At 47.1% G+C, this 19,626-nt stretch overlaps 1 protein-coding gene across 1 annotated transcript in view; it reads right to left on the bottom strand.

Moving 5' to 3' along the window:
* Positions 1-3,504: 3,504 nt before the first annotated feature.
* Positions 3,505-19,626, bottom strand: part of MINDY4B (MINDY family member 4B) — a 34,961-nt gene continuing 18,839 nt past the window's right edge. Inside the window, exons 8-12 of the mRNA XM_062181872.1 lie at positions 19,427-19,497; positions 17,166-17,238; positions 16,431-16,592; positions 5,572-5,752; positions 3,505-3,647 (exon numbers count right to left, since the gene is read on the bottom strand). Of these exons, the coding sequence (XP_062037856.1) occupies positions 3,505-3,647; positions 5,572-5,752; positions 16,431-16,592; positions 17,166-17,238; positions 19,427-19,497 (630 nt within the window). The remainder of the gene's footprint in view (positions 3,648-5,571; positions 5,753-16,430; positions 16,593-17,165; positions 17,239-19,426; positions 19,498-19,626) is intronic.

Below are 19,626 nucleotides of genomic sequence, written 5' to 3'. Positions count from 1 at the left end.
AGAAGGCGCTGGGTCCCGTGGGGGATGGGAGGGAGCTGTGCTTTTGCGGACAGCGCTTGCCCACTGCCCAGCATGGTGCCTGGGCACAAGGGGGATGTTAACAAATATCGAGTGGATGAGTGGGTGACGCCACCTCTGAGGCTCTCGCCAGGCAGTCACGATGGCCACCAGTATGTATGTTTCTTTAGTTAGCGTACTCGCTTACACGTGAGTTCCCGGCCAGGTGTGACTGAGGGTGGCACAGGCTCTGCGTGGTGCCAAGTCAGCCCATCGCCCTTCAGTTATTTCTGCAGCTCCAGGTCTGCCTGCCCTTGGCCCCGCCCTTCCTGGTCTGGTGGCCTGAATTGAACTCACAATCCCTGCGTCTTCCCTGAGAATAAACACCAGTTGGGAGGGACACACCGATCCAAGCTGATAGTACAGGAGAACATTCTTCACCAGCTTCTCAGAGGCCCTGTCTTGGTAAAGATGCAGGAAGCTCTTCTTAAAAATGAACGCCCTGGCCGGCGCCACAGCTCAATAGGCTAATCCTCCGCCTAGCGGCGCCGGCACACTGGGTTCTAGTGCGCCGGATTCTGTCTCGGTTGCCCCTCTTCCAGGCCAGCTCTCTGCTAAGGCCCAGGGAGTGCAGTGGAGGATGGCCCAAGTCCTTGAGCCCTGCAACCCATGGGAGACCAGGAGAAGCACCTGGCTCCTGGCTTCAGATCAGCGCAGTGCGGCGGCCTTTGGAGGGTGAACCAACGGCAAAGGAAGACCTTTCTCTCTGTCTCTCTCTCTCTCTCACTGTCCACTCTGCCTATCAAAAAAAAAAGAAAAAGAAAAAGAAAAAGAAAAAAGAAAAAAAACGTCCCGACCTTCCAGCAGATGGCCGGGTCTTTATGTCTGAGAAGCTGAAAGGACTATTACAGTCGCTTTTTCATAAAACACAGGAAGGTCAAAGGTGAACTGAGAGCCCCAGGAAATTTCTAGCTAGTTTTAAATCTCATGACTCAACCTTAAGAAAAAGACTCAAGGATTACTAGGTGCTGTAAGATAAAATAAAGACCCGTTTTCATTGACTACTGACACACAAAGTGATAAATACATTTCTACATCAAAATTATAAATTTACATGTAAATCACAGGTACTGAATCTTTTCTTCATTATTTTACTTATTTCTAGACTTGTTCCAGAAACACCAATGACAATAATATGGCACACTAATGTTATTAAAAAAAATTAACCCTCCAAAGGAGAAAAAAAGTTCAGAACAGAAAATGAATATTGGAATAAGACCAATTAAAAAATACGTTTTGGGGCTGACATTTGTGGTACAGCAGATGAACCTGCTGCCTGCAATGCAGGCACTGGTTTGAATCCTGGCTCCTCTGCTTCCAGTACAGCCTCCTGTGAATGAGCCTGGGAAAGCAGCAGAAGATGGCCCACATGCCTGGGTCCCTGCTACCTGCGTTCTAGTCTCCTGGCTTCTGCTTGACCCAGCCCTGGCCATTGTGGCCATGTGGGAATTGAACCAGCAGGTGGAAGATCTCTGTCTCTTCCTTTTTCTCTGTTACTCTGCCTCTCAAATAAATAAACAAACACAATTTTAATGCCTTTTGCAAAGACCCATGCAGGGCTAGGTACTTGCTGCTGGCTGTTTACCTAATAGTCACCCAGCTCCTCCACTCTCCAGAGCCCTGCTTTGGGTCCAGTAACAAGGGGCGCTGTGCTCAGCCCTCCAAGAGGAGCTGTGACTGCTCCTGGGCCCCTCTCAAGACCCTCCCGGCAGGAAGGAAAGTCCTGTCGTTTGAGACTTTCCTGGAGCTCTGAGTTGCCACTGAGCGTTTGCTCATCGATGCACTTAGTGTGGTTTTTAAAATTTATTTATTTATTTACTTTTGACAGGCAGAATGGACAGTGAGAGAGAGAGAGAGAGCGAGCGGAAGGTCTTCCTTTACTGTTGGTTCACCCTCCAATGGCCGCTGTGGCCGGCGCACTGTAGCCGGCGCACCGTGCTGATCCCAAGCCAGGAGCCAGGTGCTTCTCCTGGTCTCCCATGTGGATGCAGGGCCCAAGCACTTGGACCATCCTCCACTATGCTCCGGGCCACAGCAGAGAGCTGGACTGGAAGAGGGGCAACCGGGACAGAATCCGGTGCCCCGACCGGGACTAGAACCTGGGGTGCTGGCGCTGCAGGCAGAGGATTAGCTTGTTGAGCCGCGGCGCCGGCCAGTGTGGTTTCTAATTAGGCTCTAGGCTCTCTGACAGTCAATATTAGAAGAATCATTTAGTAAGAAGCCACTCAGGGTTCACCTAACAAAAACAGCCTGGCACTTCAGACAAAGCACGTATGACTAAGAATAAGGCCAGGGTCTATAGGGATCCATTCGTTTGTCTGATACATTTAAAATCCCAGATGAAAACACCAGTGATAAAGACACCATATTCAGCAATCCAAGCCAAATCGGCTTTTTCTTTTGACATAATTTATTATTCACCTTGAAGTTTCATTTCTACATGCTCCTGAAGTTCAAATGTTACTCTTTGGGCCAAATGAAAATGCATTTAATAAATTAATTTGGACAACGAGTGAAGAAAAGTTGTTCTTTGGAAGCTGGCCTTGGTTTGCAAATATAGAGACCTCAGGCTGTGAGCCGGCAGCCCAGTGGGATGGGTGGGAAAAATGCCTTGATGGATCCCGTGGGCTTATTTTAGAAAGAATATGTGTCTGCTCTGTGTGTCTCTTCCAAAAAAAAAAAAAAAATGCAGACATTTCACAGGCCCAGGAAAGATCATATTCTAAAAACAATTGTTTTCCCCTTTGGACAGTGACCTAAGAGATTGCATTTTTAGATGTAATTTTATTTTGTGTGGGACTCAGACTTCTTTTTTGGTCTGTTTGTGTATTTATAGCTGGCTAATGAAGAGAAGAAACAAACACAGCGCTGCTAGAAAGACTGTCCCCTGCCCACTTGCCTTGTCTACTCAAACCCACACGTCCGCTGTCCTGGCTGCCAGCCCTCCAGGAATAGCCCCTGCTTGAGGCCCGAGGAGGCCCGATCGCTATCTGAATGACGTGAGCTTGCTCACGTGGGCAAGAGAGGGGTGCCCTTGCGCAGGCATGCTTCCCGCAGCGGTAAGTCTTGTCCTAACTAAAATCTGAGGGTGCAGGACCCACGGCCTCATCGCCCAGTCAGGGCCAGCTGCCTGCTGCCGGAATCCTGGTGGAGGATCCCAGCAAGAGAAGAATAATTTGCAAATAACAGGGAGGAGAATCCGTTTTTCTCTCTGAATTTACACAAAGGCATCCGTCGAGGTGACCACAGAGGAGCCCATGCTGTCTGTGGCATTCGGGCCAATATTTCTCCTACAGCACTGGTAGCACCTGCAGAGGGCTTGATGGGAAACGACCGTGGAGAGTGTTTTCTGGTGGTGGAAACGAAGTGGCCCCCACTCTCCCACCAGGCTTTTGTGCACCTGCAGAACTGCCGCCTCCCATTTGGTTGCTCAGCTTCATTTTCTCTTTAGATAAAAGGAGCAGCCCCGTTCCAGTGGACGGTGGCCTCTCTCCATTTGGTTCTGATCACCATCTCCACTGGAGAAAACCGTCTTCCTGTTCTGTGTTGATCTTCACGTTGGCCGCCTTCCCAGGGATGGGAGTGAGTGTCTGGGGAAGGAACACAGGCTCTGAGACCAAGCCTGGCATCGCATTGCCGAGTAACACGAGTGAAGAGGCCAGAAAGGGGGCAGGTGCTTCACCTCGGGCTTAAGACGCCTCTTGAGATGCCCTCATCCCATTGAGGAGCACCGGGGCTGGAGTCCCAGCTCCACCCTGGTTCCAGCTTCCTGCTGTTGTGCACGCTAGGGAGTAGCAGGGGATGGCTCAAGTCCTTGTGTCTCTGCCACCCATGTGGGGTTCAGTTCCCGGCTTTGGCCCTGGTTGTTAATGGGCATTAGGGGAGTCAACTAGTCGATGGGAGCTCGCTCTGTCTTTGCCTCTCAAATAATACATTTTTGCTAAAGGAGAGAAAGGTGGCTAGATGGGAGTAGGCCTCAGTAAACTGTGCTCTAAGAGCTGGTTAAGCAGAGAAGACTCCAGCAGATTGCTTGTTGAATAGTCCCATAAAAATCAATCAGTATAACCTGAAATGTTGAGCATGCTGGGATATGAATGTTGGTAAACTGTGTAGTGCCTCTTCCAGCACCAATCTTCCATGACGACTTAGGAATTTCATGGGTTAATAGATGTCAGACTTTCAACACCATCCCCCAGGAAGAATGTGCGTGATGCTTGTAAGCAAATGAAAGAAAAAAAAATGCTTTCCTCAAAGGAGAAAGTTGAAGTAGAAATGCCCACATATTTGAAGGAACAGAGTATGCATGTAACACTAAATTAAATGGGTTAACATATATTTCTCATAATTAAATATTGTGAGCTACACAGGTGAGATTCACCAAGATCCTCTTGCAAATATAGTGATAATAACAAAAGGCTTCTGAATGCCAGGCCTGTGGTGCTAAACGGGAGGACTAAGACATTGGCAAGGCTGCCCGTGGAGCCACGGCTCCATGGCTGCTGGATCCAATGCCCAGTCTGTCCTCTTGTCATACCTGCTCCAAGGGGCCAATGGCTACAGGCATCTCAAGGTTCATCGTCTTTCCTCATGAGTTACAAAAAGCAGGGTTGTAATTGAAACGACCTGTTTGCTTCTCCCACTGGTCTGGAATCTTCTAAAGCTTTCTGGAATTGTGCCTTCTTCATATGGTTTTTCCTAGTGTCCAGCCCATATCTTGCACATAGTAGGTCCTCAAGAATGCTTCCTGAACTGGTTTGATCAGAAATGCACCATCAGACTGGATGACGCCTGGTGTTTGGTTGTGGGGGTAGACTTGGCCACTTGGGATCCTTTGTTCTCCCAGCTCTTTTCTCAGATAGTAAACACCTCACACCCAAAGATAAAAGGCCCGGGAGATGGCTGTTTTGGAAAATTGACTCTTTACTTTTTACTTTCTGCTTTTTTCTCTTACCTAAAAATTGTTTGTTCCTTGGTATTATTTCTAAATCCCTGTTCCTATTTACTTTTTTTTTTTAAGATTTATTTATTTGAAAGTCAGAGTTAGAGAAAGAAAGAAAGGGAGAAAGAGGTCTTCTATACTTTGGTTCACTCCCCAAATGGCTGAAATGGCCAAAGCCAGGAGCCAGAAGCTTCTGCGTGTCCCACATGGGTGCAGCAGCCCAAGGACTTGGGCCATCTTCTGCTGCTTTCCCTGGTACATTAGCACAGAGCTGGATTAGAAGTGGAGCAGGCAGGACTCATACCAGTGCCCATATGGGACACAGCAGGCAGTGGCTTTACCCGCTATGCCAAAATGCCAGCCCCTCCTGTTCCTATTTAGAGCAGATTCAGAATCCCCGTATCATAACATATGGGTTTTGGCCCATGGGATTCCTGCACAGGTTTCATTTCAGAAACGGAACCTAAGCATTTTCCTGTGGAGCTAGCATGAATATCCACACAGCTGCTATACAGCAGCAGCCGTGTCTCTTTGAGCACATTAAAGCTACAACACTTGGAGTCTGAAATGCTCACCTATTGTAAGATGCACGGGCTTGTTCTGGGAGGGCTGGCCATTGTAAAAGTATAGATCAAAGAGACGCTCCATTTTCCAGTCTGATAGGAGCTGCTTGTTTGTGCAAAAAAGGACGCTGTAATTTCCATTGATGTTGCACAGCCAAATAGGTAATTTGGGAGTCTTCAGCATACTGCCCACCTGGGAGGAGAGAGGGGGACGCAGATGAATATAGAGATTTTGCCACATGGCGACAGATGCTGATACATCATCACGATCAAAAGGCAGCCCTGAGGCTGCCTATTGCACTTATAGCTGTGCAGGGCACTGCACGTGGAGTAAGACTGGAAACAGAGGCTTCGTCATGAATGAGTTTGCATTTATGAATGGCGTGGTACAGTGGTGATGCGGCCGCTTCTCTCTTAATGGGTTCTATTTTTACGAATTTTCTTGCTACCCTCATGGAAAAGGTGGAACAACTTCAGGGAGACTTTGAGGTACAGTGAGGAATAAATGAACTGAAATATAAGTGTAGGGGTGGAATAAGAGAATTCTAATTCTCTCCTTGTCATTGGCTAGTGTATTTGCTCCTATTCCCGAGTTAGAGTGATAGTTCATTTGGCAGCTGGTCGAACTTCTGGCAAGACCAGCCATTTAGAACACAGAATCAAGTTTCTGGGGGCGTGGGGACCCCACACTCACACAGTTACACAAATGTCTACAGATACGTGGAGATAGATTGCAAAGATACGGAGCAGAGTGCCCTGGCTTAGTATTTACTATTTTAACCAGCCTGTGAGTGATTTTTTTAAAGGTACTTGTCAATTCAAGCTTGAATTCCTATAGGTAGCAAATTAGATTCAAAAGACCACCACCCTGGTGAGTGCACACAGTGAAAGGCATTGTGATCCTGTCATTTTCCATAGCCTCTGAGGGCTATTATCATGCATTTCTACAGATGATGGCCATCATTTTGTTTAAAGAGGTAGAAAAGGATACTGTAAAAATTTTCCATCAAAATTCATAAAACCAAATTTTTTTCTACTTTAAGAAATAAACTTGAGTGACATGGAGAAACGCATCATTTCCACTTGATGTCAAGTAGAGTTGTTGGACCCTGACCTTGGCATTTCTCCCTGTCCTAAGAGGGACCAGTGTTGCCATTGTGTTCCTTTTCTTCCCAGTCCTCAGAGTGGTACTGTTTGTTCAGGAACAAATTCTGTTTGCTGGGAAACCCAGCTTCGAAAAATCATTTTGTGCTTTGTAAACCCAAGTATGAAAGGCTAGTAACCTGACATTTTGATTTATCACTAGTCCTATTCAGATCCCTTCATTTTTGTTAAAATTCTTCAGATGAGGCTGAGATGGTGAAATCGAGGATAATTTTGTCTTTGAGTATTTCACTTGCAGCTATCATAGAACAAGTATTTACTATGCTTAAAAGAAATGATCTCAGACACACAGCAGACTCATAGAATGGCAAACGCCCAAAACAGCACTCCTGCCTCAGAATCAACCCTTGGGACATTCGGATCTGGCTAAAAGGTCCATGAGAGTCTCACAGGCATGGAAAGCCATGACATGGTGGCAAAAAACAATCTAAATGAAAGATCCTGGTGAACAAGACCCCAGCAGAAGGAACAGGCCATCAAGGAGAGAGGCGCCTTTCTCTGAAGGGAGGAAGGAACCTCCACTGTGACACGGCCTTGACTAAACAAGTTCAGAGTCGGTGAACTCAAGGGGCTTCCATAGCCTAGACAGCTCATAGCAAGAGTCTCGGGTGATTGCTGACATCATAAATAAGAGTGCCAATTGTTAAATCAACAACAGGAGTCACTGGGTACATGCTCCCCACGTAGGATCTCTGTCCTTAATGTGTTTTACTATGAAACTTAAAAACACTACTAGTCGAACAGTACCCTATACCTTGTGCGGTTATATGAATGCAGCCTGTTGAAATCCTTGCTTAATATATACTAAGTTGATCTTCAGTATATGAAGGTAATTGAAAATGAAACTTAATAAAGGGCGGGATAGGAGAGGGAGAGGGAGAGGGAAGGGCCACGGGAGGGAGGGAGGTTGGGGGGGGGGGGGGAAGCCACACCAATACAAAAGTTGCACTTTGTAAATTCACATTTATGAAATAAAAAAAAAAAAAAAGAAATGGTCTCAGGTTTAGTTGGTAGCTTAAGAAGGAATGCAAACCTCCCACCCCAAATAAGACATGTTTCTAGGGGGAGCTGGCCCACTCACGCAGAGTGAGTCCCTCTGGGCTGAGCGTCATTGAGCATCCCACATATCAAACATGGAGCACGCTTGCTTGCTGGCAGTGTAGAAAGTAAAGCAGAGAGGAAGTGCCACCGAAGCAGCTGACCTATAGTTCAGATGTCTACCCCCAAGTTCCAAGTCGCTTTGTAATCATTAGTGGTAAAAGAAGCACTTTGTTAGGTCTTCTCACAATGGCGTCCTTCTGTACTAAGATTCTATGTAATCAACATACAATACACAAGGCATGGAATTATGAAGCTTGGAAAATTTGGACAAACTGAGATTGAGGGCTGTTTGTAATCAGGCCTTTGAGTTGCAGGTGGATATTCGGATCAATTGTACCTTATGGCTGGGGGGATGGAATGCAATATACACATATATGGTATTGCTTCTAGAGTCTTTGTCATGTGGGCGAAATTCACACGCCATTCAGAGGAAGATGCTGCTAGGTGCTGACAGCACACTATTGTCACCTTATGCAACAGCTTTCTTTCCTGAACTCGGGCTCTTTCAGATTTCCTTCCAGTAGGCGGAAAATGAAGTAGTCAAAATGTAACCATCTCTGAGTCACTAAAGAGATCTCACACTGAGCAGGCAAAGAGGTTGCTTCAAGAGATTTTGACGGAAAGAGAAACATCACACACGACTGTCACAGCACCTCGGGTATTCGCTCCAGGAGGTGAGCCTTCAGACGACAGCTGGGAACACACCTGGTTTGAAGTGAATTCCGCTAACCTAAAACCAAGCCCCTTCCAAATGGATCCAGCCAGCCGTAACATCCTCTGCTTTCTTGGCCAACCATATAAGCAGTATGACTGGAATTTTCCATTTTGAGCATTTGTATTGCTTTTGGGTAGACACAGTTTACCAGCAATCCCCTCAAAAGCAGGATTCTAAATATGTTTTATTGGTGAGATTCCACTAAAGCTGAATTTGTGCATGTTGCTTCATGTTGCCATGGTAAAAAGGAAATTAAATTGTGATACAGCGGTGCTATAAATAAAATACCTTTCTCCTTAAGTTCACTCATTGTGTAATAAGCCCGGAAGTTTCAGCGTTGCAGGCAGCAATAAAGCCAATGTAAAAAAAATATATAAGGACAGGAAGATGGACGGACACATCCTACATCCCAGAGGGCAAGCATTGGGTCTATAAGATTCTTTTTGTGAGTGCATAGCACAATGATGCTTCAAACGTGCCATTCCATAATGTACTTGATATTGCAAGTCCCAAGTCCCCAGGCTGGTAATGGGAAGGAGAGAAAGGTGTTGAAAACGTTGTGCCTCCTGTGCCAGTTCCTGGTGACAATTCCTGTGTTTACCTGTTAATGGTCTGGCTCTTGTCTCTGCCACCTGGAATACAGAGCTGATATAACTTCTGTCACGGAGTTTGCAGGTATGTTGTAAAGACAAATGAGTTCATGTGTGCAAGGTGCCCCCTCGGTGACTTGGTGGCAGAGGACAGTGGGTGGAGCTTCATTTGGTACTTTCTCGGTTTGGTAGTTTCTTCCTATCAGGCTCTCTAAAGGGAAGAGGGTACCACTGGGATGTTTGTGTGTGCTGCCAGGGCTGCCTTGGGAGTAATTCCAGCAAGACCTAAAAGGTTTTAGTCCCTTATAAAAATCAGAGTTGCATTTCCTTCCCAGTGGCAGGTGTGAAGCTAATGTGCACCTCCTAAGGCTTTCCAGATGGTGTTAGACTCAAACTGCTTTATGTTCTCACTTAGGTATTGGAACCTCACACTCAAACCTGTACCTCCAAATAGCAAAGTAACAGGGAAGCTTCAAAATAGTGCCGCATCCTGTGGGTAGCTGGCTGTGTCCTGCAGGCACCGTCAGTCTGGTGGGCACGGGGCCCTTGCCATATCATCTAATGAGGGCTCCATCTCTCTCCCTCTCTCTCTCTTTCTCTCTCTCTCTCAATCTCACCCACTGGGCTGTGACATTGGGTCTGAAGGACGTGTGTTTTTGCAATCTCCGCAATTTTCTCCCAGAGGAAGAAGAGATTGACGCGGAAGACATAGGCAGCCCTGCCGGATGCATTTCACCTCTGTGGCAGAATCTAGTGGTCAGACAGCACGTCGGTCTTCTTTTGATTTCAGAAATCTTCCTTTCATTAGGTTTCGAATCATCAGGATGTACATCTAATATTCGGATGTATTACACCCACCCCAGGCAGGGGGCACTGAATACCATAAAGTGTTTGCATAGTCTGTGACACAGTCCCGGGTTCTGTACAGAGTCGGCATGCCTTGGGACAGAAAAGACAGCATGGTGGCTGTGGGGTCTCTGACCCCATGACATGTGGAGTGTGGTTCTAGAACTACACGTCTGCGTTGTGGGTTTCAGTTCCGTGGTGGAAGGGTTGGACTTCTGGGCCCAGGCAGCCAGGTCGGGTGGGTCCGCTGGTGAGCGCCTGCTTGAGCACCATGACCTTGTCCTCTGAGGGCAGGAGGCAGCCATGCCCTTGGCAGACACCGTCTGCCGGACCAGGAGGCGAAGGGAAGCATGCACTTGAGTGCATGCTCTGAGCATCTGCAGCTCACAATTCATGCAGACTCACAACTGATTCAGCCTAGAAGTCAGTGGACAAAGGTCTAGCTTGTTGGGCACAGCTGCTCTGCATTCTAAAACCTAACCATGGTTTTTCAGCACCTAAATGTTCTAGAATGGATATTCTAGATTGTATCATATAAATCTGTATCTATATATGGCAACTTCAGAAAGTCTGGGAAAAGGAATTACAAGGTAAGTTATTTTGGTATCAAAACAGTTTTGAAATCCATGCATTTTTTTTATCATATGCATTTTCTGTGAGCCTTTGGAAGACCTCTCTCATATATCTGTAAGAGACCATAAAAACACTGGTGATACAGTATAATTCCTAGAGCTGGCATTTAGATATTTATCACTTTATTAGAAAACATGTAAAGATGACGATGACAGGTGGCATGGCACAGTACCCAGAATGTGAGCTTTGAACAGAGATGGTACTGGTTTTACAGCCTTGCCTCTGACACCTGAGTAATTGCTGGCACTGGGCAACCTGTACTCCTCTCTCAAATGAACACGCAACAGACACTGGACTTAACATAAGATTGATTACAACTTTTAGCGGAAGTGAAGATGAAAGGAAATAAAATATCATTGCAAGTGGAGAAAAAGCCCAGCACACATAATAGGTGCTCTATGCACATGGCTATTAGTGTCCCAATGAACAGAGGATTTCCTATACAGATTTATGGAAGATGGAATTAAAAGGTTTATTATGGCACAAAAACTTTTTTTTTTTTTTGGACAGGCAGAGTGGACAGTGAGAGAGAGAGGTAGAGAGAAAGGTCTTCCTTTTTGCTGTTGGTTCACCCTCTAATGGCCGCCGTGGTTGGTGCGCTGCGGCCGGCGCACCGCGCTGATCCGATGGCAGGAGCCAGGTGTTTATCCTGGTCTCCCATGGGGTGCAGGGCCCAAGTATTTGGGCCATCCTCCACTGCACTTCTTGGCCACAGCAGAGAGCTGGCCTGGAAGAGGGGCAACCGGGATAGAATCCGGTGCCCCGACCGGGACTAGAACCCGGTGTTCCGGCGCCGCAAAGCGGAGGATTAGCCTATTGAGCAGCGGCGCCAGCCAAAAACATTTTGAAATCCATGCATGGGCAGAGTCTTGAAAAAGTTCATGGAGAAGCATATTATGAAACAACTGGATTCTTAAAATGTTCACCAAAATAAACTTGTGTTTTAATTCTGCTTTTCCTTGGACTTCTAGAAGTGTTCTCTTTACTTCCTTGAATTACCATCTGTTGGGGATTATGAGAGACACACGCAGACCTGTGCACTAGTGTGTCTATCAACTTATTTAAATAATATGAGTTACAGATTGCTTTTATCCCAAAATAATGAGCTGATATGGAAAGAATAAAAACATGCCTTCAGGTAAGATCAATTTTATATGTATGTGTTTAGCATAGCCACGTAATCTAAGTGCTAGTCTATGTTTGCTCTGTAATACATTGTTTTCTGAAACCAAGCTCCAAGTACTAAACAGAAAAGATAATAAACAAGTTCAGGGTCCCAAGCCTTTAGTGTACAGTTCCAGGCAATTTTCACAGAGGGAAGGATTCATGGGTGTCTCCTTGGGCAGAGAACATTGAGTCCAAGAAAGAAGGATGAAAAGCCACGCATGTCACTTGTCAAAAAGCTGGAAGCACTGTTGATTTGATTTCTGCATAGATTTGAGAGCTAACACGAGCAGTGTTTGTCATTTGTCCTACTTGTAATTTGCGGGCAAGCATTTGGACAGAGGTCCTGCCGTCTGGTACATTTTGCCCTCTTCCCAACAGAAAAGCTCTTAGGTTTTCACCTTGTGCAATGGCTCCTTGATTGACTTGAAGGTCCCGGCCAACATCTGCTTTATTATTGGAGGATATTTTAGGCTCTGCAGGTAATTTTCTTTAGAGCATGATTTAGTAGCTCTATCGGTCTGAGCCAAGCTTGTGTAGAAAGAAATGTGATCCAGAATAAAATAGAAGCCATGGATCCCTGTGAATTCTTGACTGGCACGCACGCGCTCTCTTTTGTGGCATATTCTCTGGTATAGTCTCTCTTCTTAGAGCAACCTGCTAGCTATTTTGCAAACATCTGTTTAATATTAATTTAAGATAAAGCCTGAAGTTTGTTCCCAAAGCCTTGCAAATGTGAAAAGGAACAGAAAGCTGTCAACCTTTGTGATGCCTTTTGAAAATAGACTCTTTCTTGTAAGTTCAATTGAAGTCGCTGGTTTCCCATTTGTGCACACCATGGATTAATCAGCTAAGCCTGAAGAGGTTTTTATCCCCCTTCCTCTAAAGCAGTGATTCTCAGTCAGGGGCGATTTTGCCACAAAGGATCTGTGGAAATGTCTACAGATAGATTTTGGTTGCCACTTTGCAGGGTGGAGCTATGGGCATCGGGTGGACAGAGGCCAGGAATGCTACTGAATAGTGCATAGGGCACAGACAGCCTCTCCCTCATGCCCAGCGTGGAGTGATCCAGTCTGAAATGTCAGCGGTGTGGAGGCTGGGAAGCCCTGCTTTGGAACAGAGGCGTCTAAGCCTGGCTGCTTGTTAGATCACCTGTGAGCTTTAAAACTTCAGATGCCTTGGTGCTGTCCAGGCCAAATAAAATGGGGTCTTTGGGAAGAACTGGCTACATAATTTGCAGGGCCCAGTGCACAATGGAAACGTGAGGACCCTTGCTAATAAATGAGTTTATCAATTTCAAGACAATGACACAGAATGTGAAAGCAGTGATGCGGCCTTCCAAGAAGGGGTCCTGCCTGACCACTGAGCTCACCCTGTTTGCAGGGGTGGCCTGGGCATCAGTCATTTTAGATTTTCCAGGTGCAGCCTGCAGATGTTGGCCCTGAACTGTGCAGTCAGGGTCAGCATCACTGTTCCCTGCACTTGTGGCCTGTCCTTCCCAGGGCAATCAGTGTACATCCATACATGGACCATGTGTGACTTATCTTTGTATCTGGGCACAGAGCGTCACAGTTAGTAGATGCTGAATAAACATAACTGAACAAAGCACTAAAATGTTTTTATTTTTTTGTGGCCACGTAGTCCAAAGTCTTAACATGTGTTTGGAGCATTCTGGCCTTCCAAAAAGGCTTTCATGTGCATGATTTTCTATGCATTTCACATCTATGGTTGCAGGGCAGGTGCATGGAGGTGTACCTCATTTGTAGATAAGGAAGCAGGCAGAGAGCAGGTAAGTGACCAGTCCATGTTACTATCCTGAGAGTGGCAGAGAAAGGTGTCCAACAATTCTGCTGATTTCCAGGCCAGGATTATTTTCTACACGCCACAGGAACTTCCTCTCATTCACACGAGTTTTATAAACGTGGTGTCTGTTCCATTGGTGGCACGTGGCATGAACATTGGTGGCAGAGGGACCAGCGCTGTGGCAGAGCAGGTTAAAGCCCTAGCCTGAAGGGCCGGCATCCCATATGGGCACCGGTTCTAGACCTAGCTGCTCCTCTTCCAATCCAGCTCCCTGCTGTGGCCTGGGATGGCAGTAGAAGATGACCCAAGTCCTTGGGCCCCTGCACCTGTGTGGGAGACTCAGAAGAAGCTCTTGGCTTCGGATTGGCACAGCTCCAGCCATTGCAGTCAATTGGGGAGTGAACCAGCAGATGGAAGACCTGTCTTGGTCTGTACCTCTCTCTGTAACTCTTTCAAATAAATAAAGTAAATCTTTAAAAAAAACATTGGTGGCAGGAAAGATGAACTTTAAAGACATGTTTATCTTTTTAAATATGTATTAGGGGGAAAAAGCACATTAGGCATGTGGCTTGTTACTGCAACAGAAAAGGTGAGATCCATACTTTACAAGTGAGTTGAATTAAAGAACAACATTAAGCAAATACTAGCAGAGGTACTGCAGAGACATGATGAAGCTTGTGAATCACCTGTTCAAAGGACTGAAATAGGAGAAACACGGTTACGTCTTGCTAGTGTATAGTGAGGCTCTGGAGAAGCCGTATTGAGAAGGAGCTTTGGGGTAACAGACAAAGCACTAAAATTATTACTGTCATGTGGGGCCCCTACCCCTTGATGCTTGCTCCCATTGCATTCCCCTCATTTTCCTCTGAGTTGAAAATGTTAAGGGAAACTGGACTTAAAAGATAAGTTTATTTTACTGTAAAATTTTTGGAATCTGTGCATAGTTTTTCTCATAAAGCCCATTTATTTGGTGAACTTTCTGAAGACCTCTCACATGTAGGGATTTCAACTATTTTGCCCCCCGGTAGATTTAATTTTTAATTCTCTTTTCTACGTACTTTCTGAATTGCATTCATATCCGTGGGATGCTGAATGCTAGACCATGGACACAAATGCAATCTATAAATTCCCTAGACAGTATTTCTAAAAGGATCAAACAGTGGGAGATGGGATTGGGTTCATTTCTGTTAGTTTGTCTGTCAATTCTCATTTTTCCACAATGGACCTAGATTATAAACTCCAAGGACATTGAGAACAATGTGAAGATGCACGTGTACACAAAAATGTACCAAGTCATGCTGCAATCAGACACATGAGTTTGTGTTGCAAGATGCTGATTTCATGACTCGGGAGTAGTGCCTGGCTTTCACAGGAGGAGGGAAGACGAAGGAAATGGAAATAAAAGTGCCTGTGCAGCTTGGGGCACAGGAAATGTGTTTTGGGGTTGGTACCAGCAGGGCTGCAGGACAGATCAGTGCCGTGTGCTGCTGGTGGCTGGGAGAGGCTGGGCGACAATGGCCTGGTCGTTTGGTGATCGCCATATTGAATCACATCCCAGCTGGGCTCCAGGCTCTCAAGGGAAGTCCTGCCTTGTGTAGACTCCTCCTTGCCTTCCCTGGGTTTTAGGATGAACACGCTTGTGAAAATCCCGCAGATGTGGTGTGGATTGGTGGTTTGAGATGGGTATGTTTGCTGTCTCATTCTCCCCTCTGTTTGTTTACGAAGAATCGCATCTTGCTGAATTCTCTGGTTGTGCTTCTCAACAGCACATTTTGCTTTCTGGTTGTCAATCTCCCAGGGTGGGAAGCTTTTTGTCAGGAGTTGCAGAGTGAGAACCCCATTTTTCTCTGTACTTTTTTTAAAAGCTCTGTATTTCTTTCTTCTTCTTCTTTTTTTTATTTTATTTATTTATTTTTTTTTTTGGCAGGCAGAGTTAGACAGTGAGAGAGAGAGAGACAGAGAGAAAGGTCTTCCTTCCGTTGGTTCACTCCCCAAATGGCCGCTACAGCCGGTGCGCTGCGCCGATCCAAAGCCAGGAGCCAGGTGCTTCCTTCTGGTCTCTCACGCAGGTGTAGGGCCCAAGCACTTGGGCCATCCTCCACTGCCTTCCCGGGCCACAGCAGAGAGCTGGACTGGAAGAGGAGCAACCAGGACAGAATCCGGTGCCCCGACCTGGACTAGAACCTGGGGTGCTGGCGCTGCAGGCGGAGGATTAGCCAAGTGAGCCGCGGCGCTGGCCTGTATTTATTTCTTTATTTATGTAATACAGAGAATATTTACATTCATTGACATGCGACAGTGTTTACTTCTGCATGGGGATGACATAGACTTGCTGTTTTTAATTTTGGGCAGGGGAGAGAGCAAGTGAGCATGAAAGAGAGCTTGCATCCACGAGTTAAATCCCCAAATGCCTGGGAGCCGGGGACTCGATCTAAGTCTCCCTTGTGGGTGGCAGGGACTCAACTACTTGTGCCATCACCTCCTGTCCCCCCTCCCCCCACCCAGGGTGCACATTAGCAGGAAGCTGGACTTGGAAGTGGAACCAGGATCTGAACGCAGACACTGATATGGGAGGCAGGTATCTCAAGCAGAGCCTTAACACCTGTGCCAAAGGACTGCCCCCCAAATATTACTTTGAAAATACTCATGTATTATTTGTGTCACCTATACTCTGTATATGTAAAAATATAAACAAAATACAGAGCGAATAGACTTGGATAGTTCTAAGAATGTATGTGTGTGTGGTGGCTGGGAGGCATGCAGGGGAAAGAAAGAAGGCTTCGATGTGCATTGCCTTGTTACAGAGACTTTAACAGTGTCGGACCATTGACCACTGAGGACCTGAACACGCTCACCTGGGAGAGTCTGTCATCCTCAGAGGCACCCGTACCCCACTGCAGGTAGCCGACGTCACTGCGGGCCAGGACTCCCTTGAGCACTTCCCGGGACTTCCCTTCCTCACAGCCATTGAAGACATTGGGACTCGCTCTCCCGGTTAAAATCAGGTTCAGAACCGCCTGGGTGGCAGAGGGCACACATATTTACACTTTAGGAAGCAATGACACAGGCTGGAATACTTTTCTTTTCATTGAAAATGTCCATCTTCCCTGAAAAGAATGAAATCACGCCATGGCTTATTCTGGAAACACGTGTGTCCTGAACATTTGGCCCAACTGGCAGCATTATTGAGTTTTCTCTTGAACCCCCCCTCCCCAACCCCAGAGCACCTGTGCCCGCCTGGATCTTCCCCCTTTCCTCCCTGGTTCAATGTTGGTCACCATGCTTGAGATCTGAGAAGTGCAGAACTAAGGTGTGTTTATAGCACTTTTGTTTCGGTTATTAGGGGTTCCCGATGGGCCTTGTCAAGGTAGTCAAGGTATTTCCTCTTGATTCTGGAAGCTCCAGGGATTGGATGTAAGCTCAGAAGTAAACCAGGGAGGGCTGTAGTGGAAATCGGAAGGGGGGATTTGGATATCTTTGCAGTCATTCAGAGACAACGTGATCGCTCCTGGCTGCTGGGGGGAGTGTGTTTAATGCAGAAGCAAGTCTAAGGCAGATTCTACGAGAGAAAGGAAAGTCTTCCGACCCACCTGCCTGCACAGGAAGCCGCCAGCGTTCGGTTGTAACAGATGCGTCGTGGTGATGTCCAGGTCGTTCTGCAGCCTGCAGGATGGGAGAGGCCAGCAGAATCTGCTCAGAGGCCACGGCTGTGCTGGGAGCCTGCACCCGCTCCTCCCTCCACCCAGCCCTGGTACAAAACAGCAGTAACACGGGCTCGCCTCGTCTCCGTCCCTCACATGTGGCACACATGTTTCCATCTCTCACGGGGAAGTCTGCGGGACTGGGGCGGCGGTGGTGATCTGGGAACCTCTGCATGAATCGGGTGAATGAGTGATGAGGGAGGAGAAATGGGCCTCCCATGCCTTAGGGTCCCTGCGTGTGCGCTCTGGGTGGATGCTGAGAGCGCTGGAGGAGCTGGGCTCTGTGTGACAAGGATGCTTGGCTTAGGCTGGTGACACCAGAGGGCGCTGGCCCAAGACAGACTGCTCCCATGGAAAGCACCACCATGGCTGTTGAACCTCATTTCTTGCCTGCGGAAGGGCAGGGCCCAGGGCTGGAGGTCCCACCCTTGACTCCATCCTACGACTCCCACGGTAAGTACTGGTGTGTGAGCTGGATGAGATCATGGGCCCAGATGCCACGCCCTTCTGCAAATAAGACCGAAAGACCTGGGTTGGGCATGGCGAGCACCTCCACGGCATCAGATGTAACTCAGGGAAGTGTTTCCCCGTGTATGGCATGATTTTATCCAGTGTAGATATGAGCATTGACTATTTCAGTAGTGATGTGTTTATTTGAATACATTTTATCTTTAGCACAGCACATGACTATAAAGGATATTAATGTTCAGGAAAAGTTGATTTTCCAAATGCGGTGACTTAAAATTGTTAAGCTAATAATAAAACAGACCGTAAACATGTGATGGCTTGTAAAAAGCAAATGCTAGTTCAGGGTGTGTAATTCTTCCCTCCTGGGAGCCTTCTATCTTTTTCTCTGACACTCAAAGCTTTGCCTTTCTGTCAGAGTCCAGAAGAAAGTCCAGTTCTTCCAGGACGCCCTCCCTGACTACCTTATCTGCCAGGAATCTCTCCTTTTCTGGAGCCCCCTGGGACTCCTTGTCTTTGTACCTCATTTGGCATTTTGCTACTCCCTGGGGTTTGCCCGGTGCCTCTGTGTCTGCCACTCATCTTCCGTAGACTGGAATCAACAAGAGGGTAGGACCATGACCTCACTTCTCCCACAGTACCAAAGATAGGGCCTTGCATATCACAGAGATAAAATTAACATTTGAAGGGTTACAAATATCTGTGGTGCCACAGGTTAAGCTGCCACCTGCAATGCTCGCATCCCATATGAGTGCCTTATTGAGCCCTGGATGCTCCACTTCTTTTTTTTTTTTTTGACAGGCAGAGTAGACAGTGAGAGATAGAGAGAAAGGTCTTCCTTTTCTGTTGGTTCACCCTCCAATGGCCGCTGCGGTCGGTGCACCACGCTGATCCGAAGCCAGGAGCCAGGTGCTTCTCCTGGTCTCCCATGCGGGTGCAGGGCCCCAGCACTTGGGCCATCTTCCACTGCACTCCCGGGCCACAGCAGAGAGCTGGCCTGGAAGAGGAGCAACCGGGACAGAATCCGGCGCCCCGACCGGGACTAGAACCCGGTGTGCTGGCACCGCAGGCGGAGGATTAGCCTATTGAGCCACAGCACCGGCCTGGATGCTCCACTTGTGACACAGCTCCCTGCTAACGTTCCTGAGACAACAGCAGAGGATGGCCTAAGTGCTTGGGCCCCTGCCACCCACAAGGGAGACCCAGATGGAGCTCCTGGCTCCTGTGTGGCTCAGACGTGCCCGTTGTGGTGATTTGGGGAATGAACCAGTGGATGGAAGATCTCGTTCTCTCTCTGTATATCACTCGCTATATAACTCTGCCTTCCAAATAAATATATAACTTTTTAAAAAAATAAACATTTGAATGTTATTGTGAATCTACATAAATATTTTAATAACATTTGCACAAGTAAGCTTTGGTAGTCTGCCAATAGTTACAACCATAAGAAGTGTGCTGTGACACTGGAAGAGCAGGTGCAGACTTGGTCGGTGACATCTGCTCGCCCATTCCTATGGCCAGACCAATGACAGAGAAGGTCATGTTGACAGCGGCGTACCCACCAGGAATAAAACCCTGCACTCATTTCCAGGACGGGGATAATAGTATTTTCCAACCCAAGAGCACATCCTCCCTGGGATCTGAATCCTATAGGAAATACCAGTGCAACTATTGATGGCATTTACCTTTCGAATGTCCTAGAAAAGATGAGGCTGTAGAGAAACAGGATGACACCGGGGCTTCCTTCTCCTTGGAACTGTTTGGAAAGCAGAGGAGAAGCACGTTTGCCTGAAAGCAAGGCAGAGGCGTCCATCCCTGGGAGTGACTTGCAGGATTCAAAGCCTGGGGTTTGTTTCTCCAAGCGGAGAGGAGGGTGGAGCTCTCT

This window comes from Lepus europaeus, chromosome 2 (assembly GCF_033115175.1).
Source record: "Lepus europaeus isolate LE1 chromosome 2, mLepTim1.pri, whole genome shotgun sequence".
NCBI classification, from domain to species: Eukaryota; Metazoa; Chordata; class Mammalia; order Lagomorpha; family Leporidae; genus Lepus; species Lepus europaeus.
Note: the sequence above shows the minus strand (reverse complement) of the source record. Positions and strands in the feature narration are given on the sequence as shown.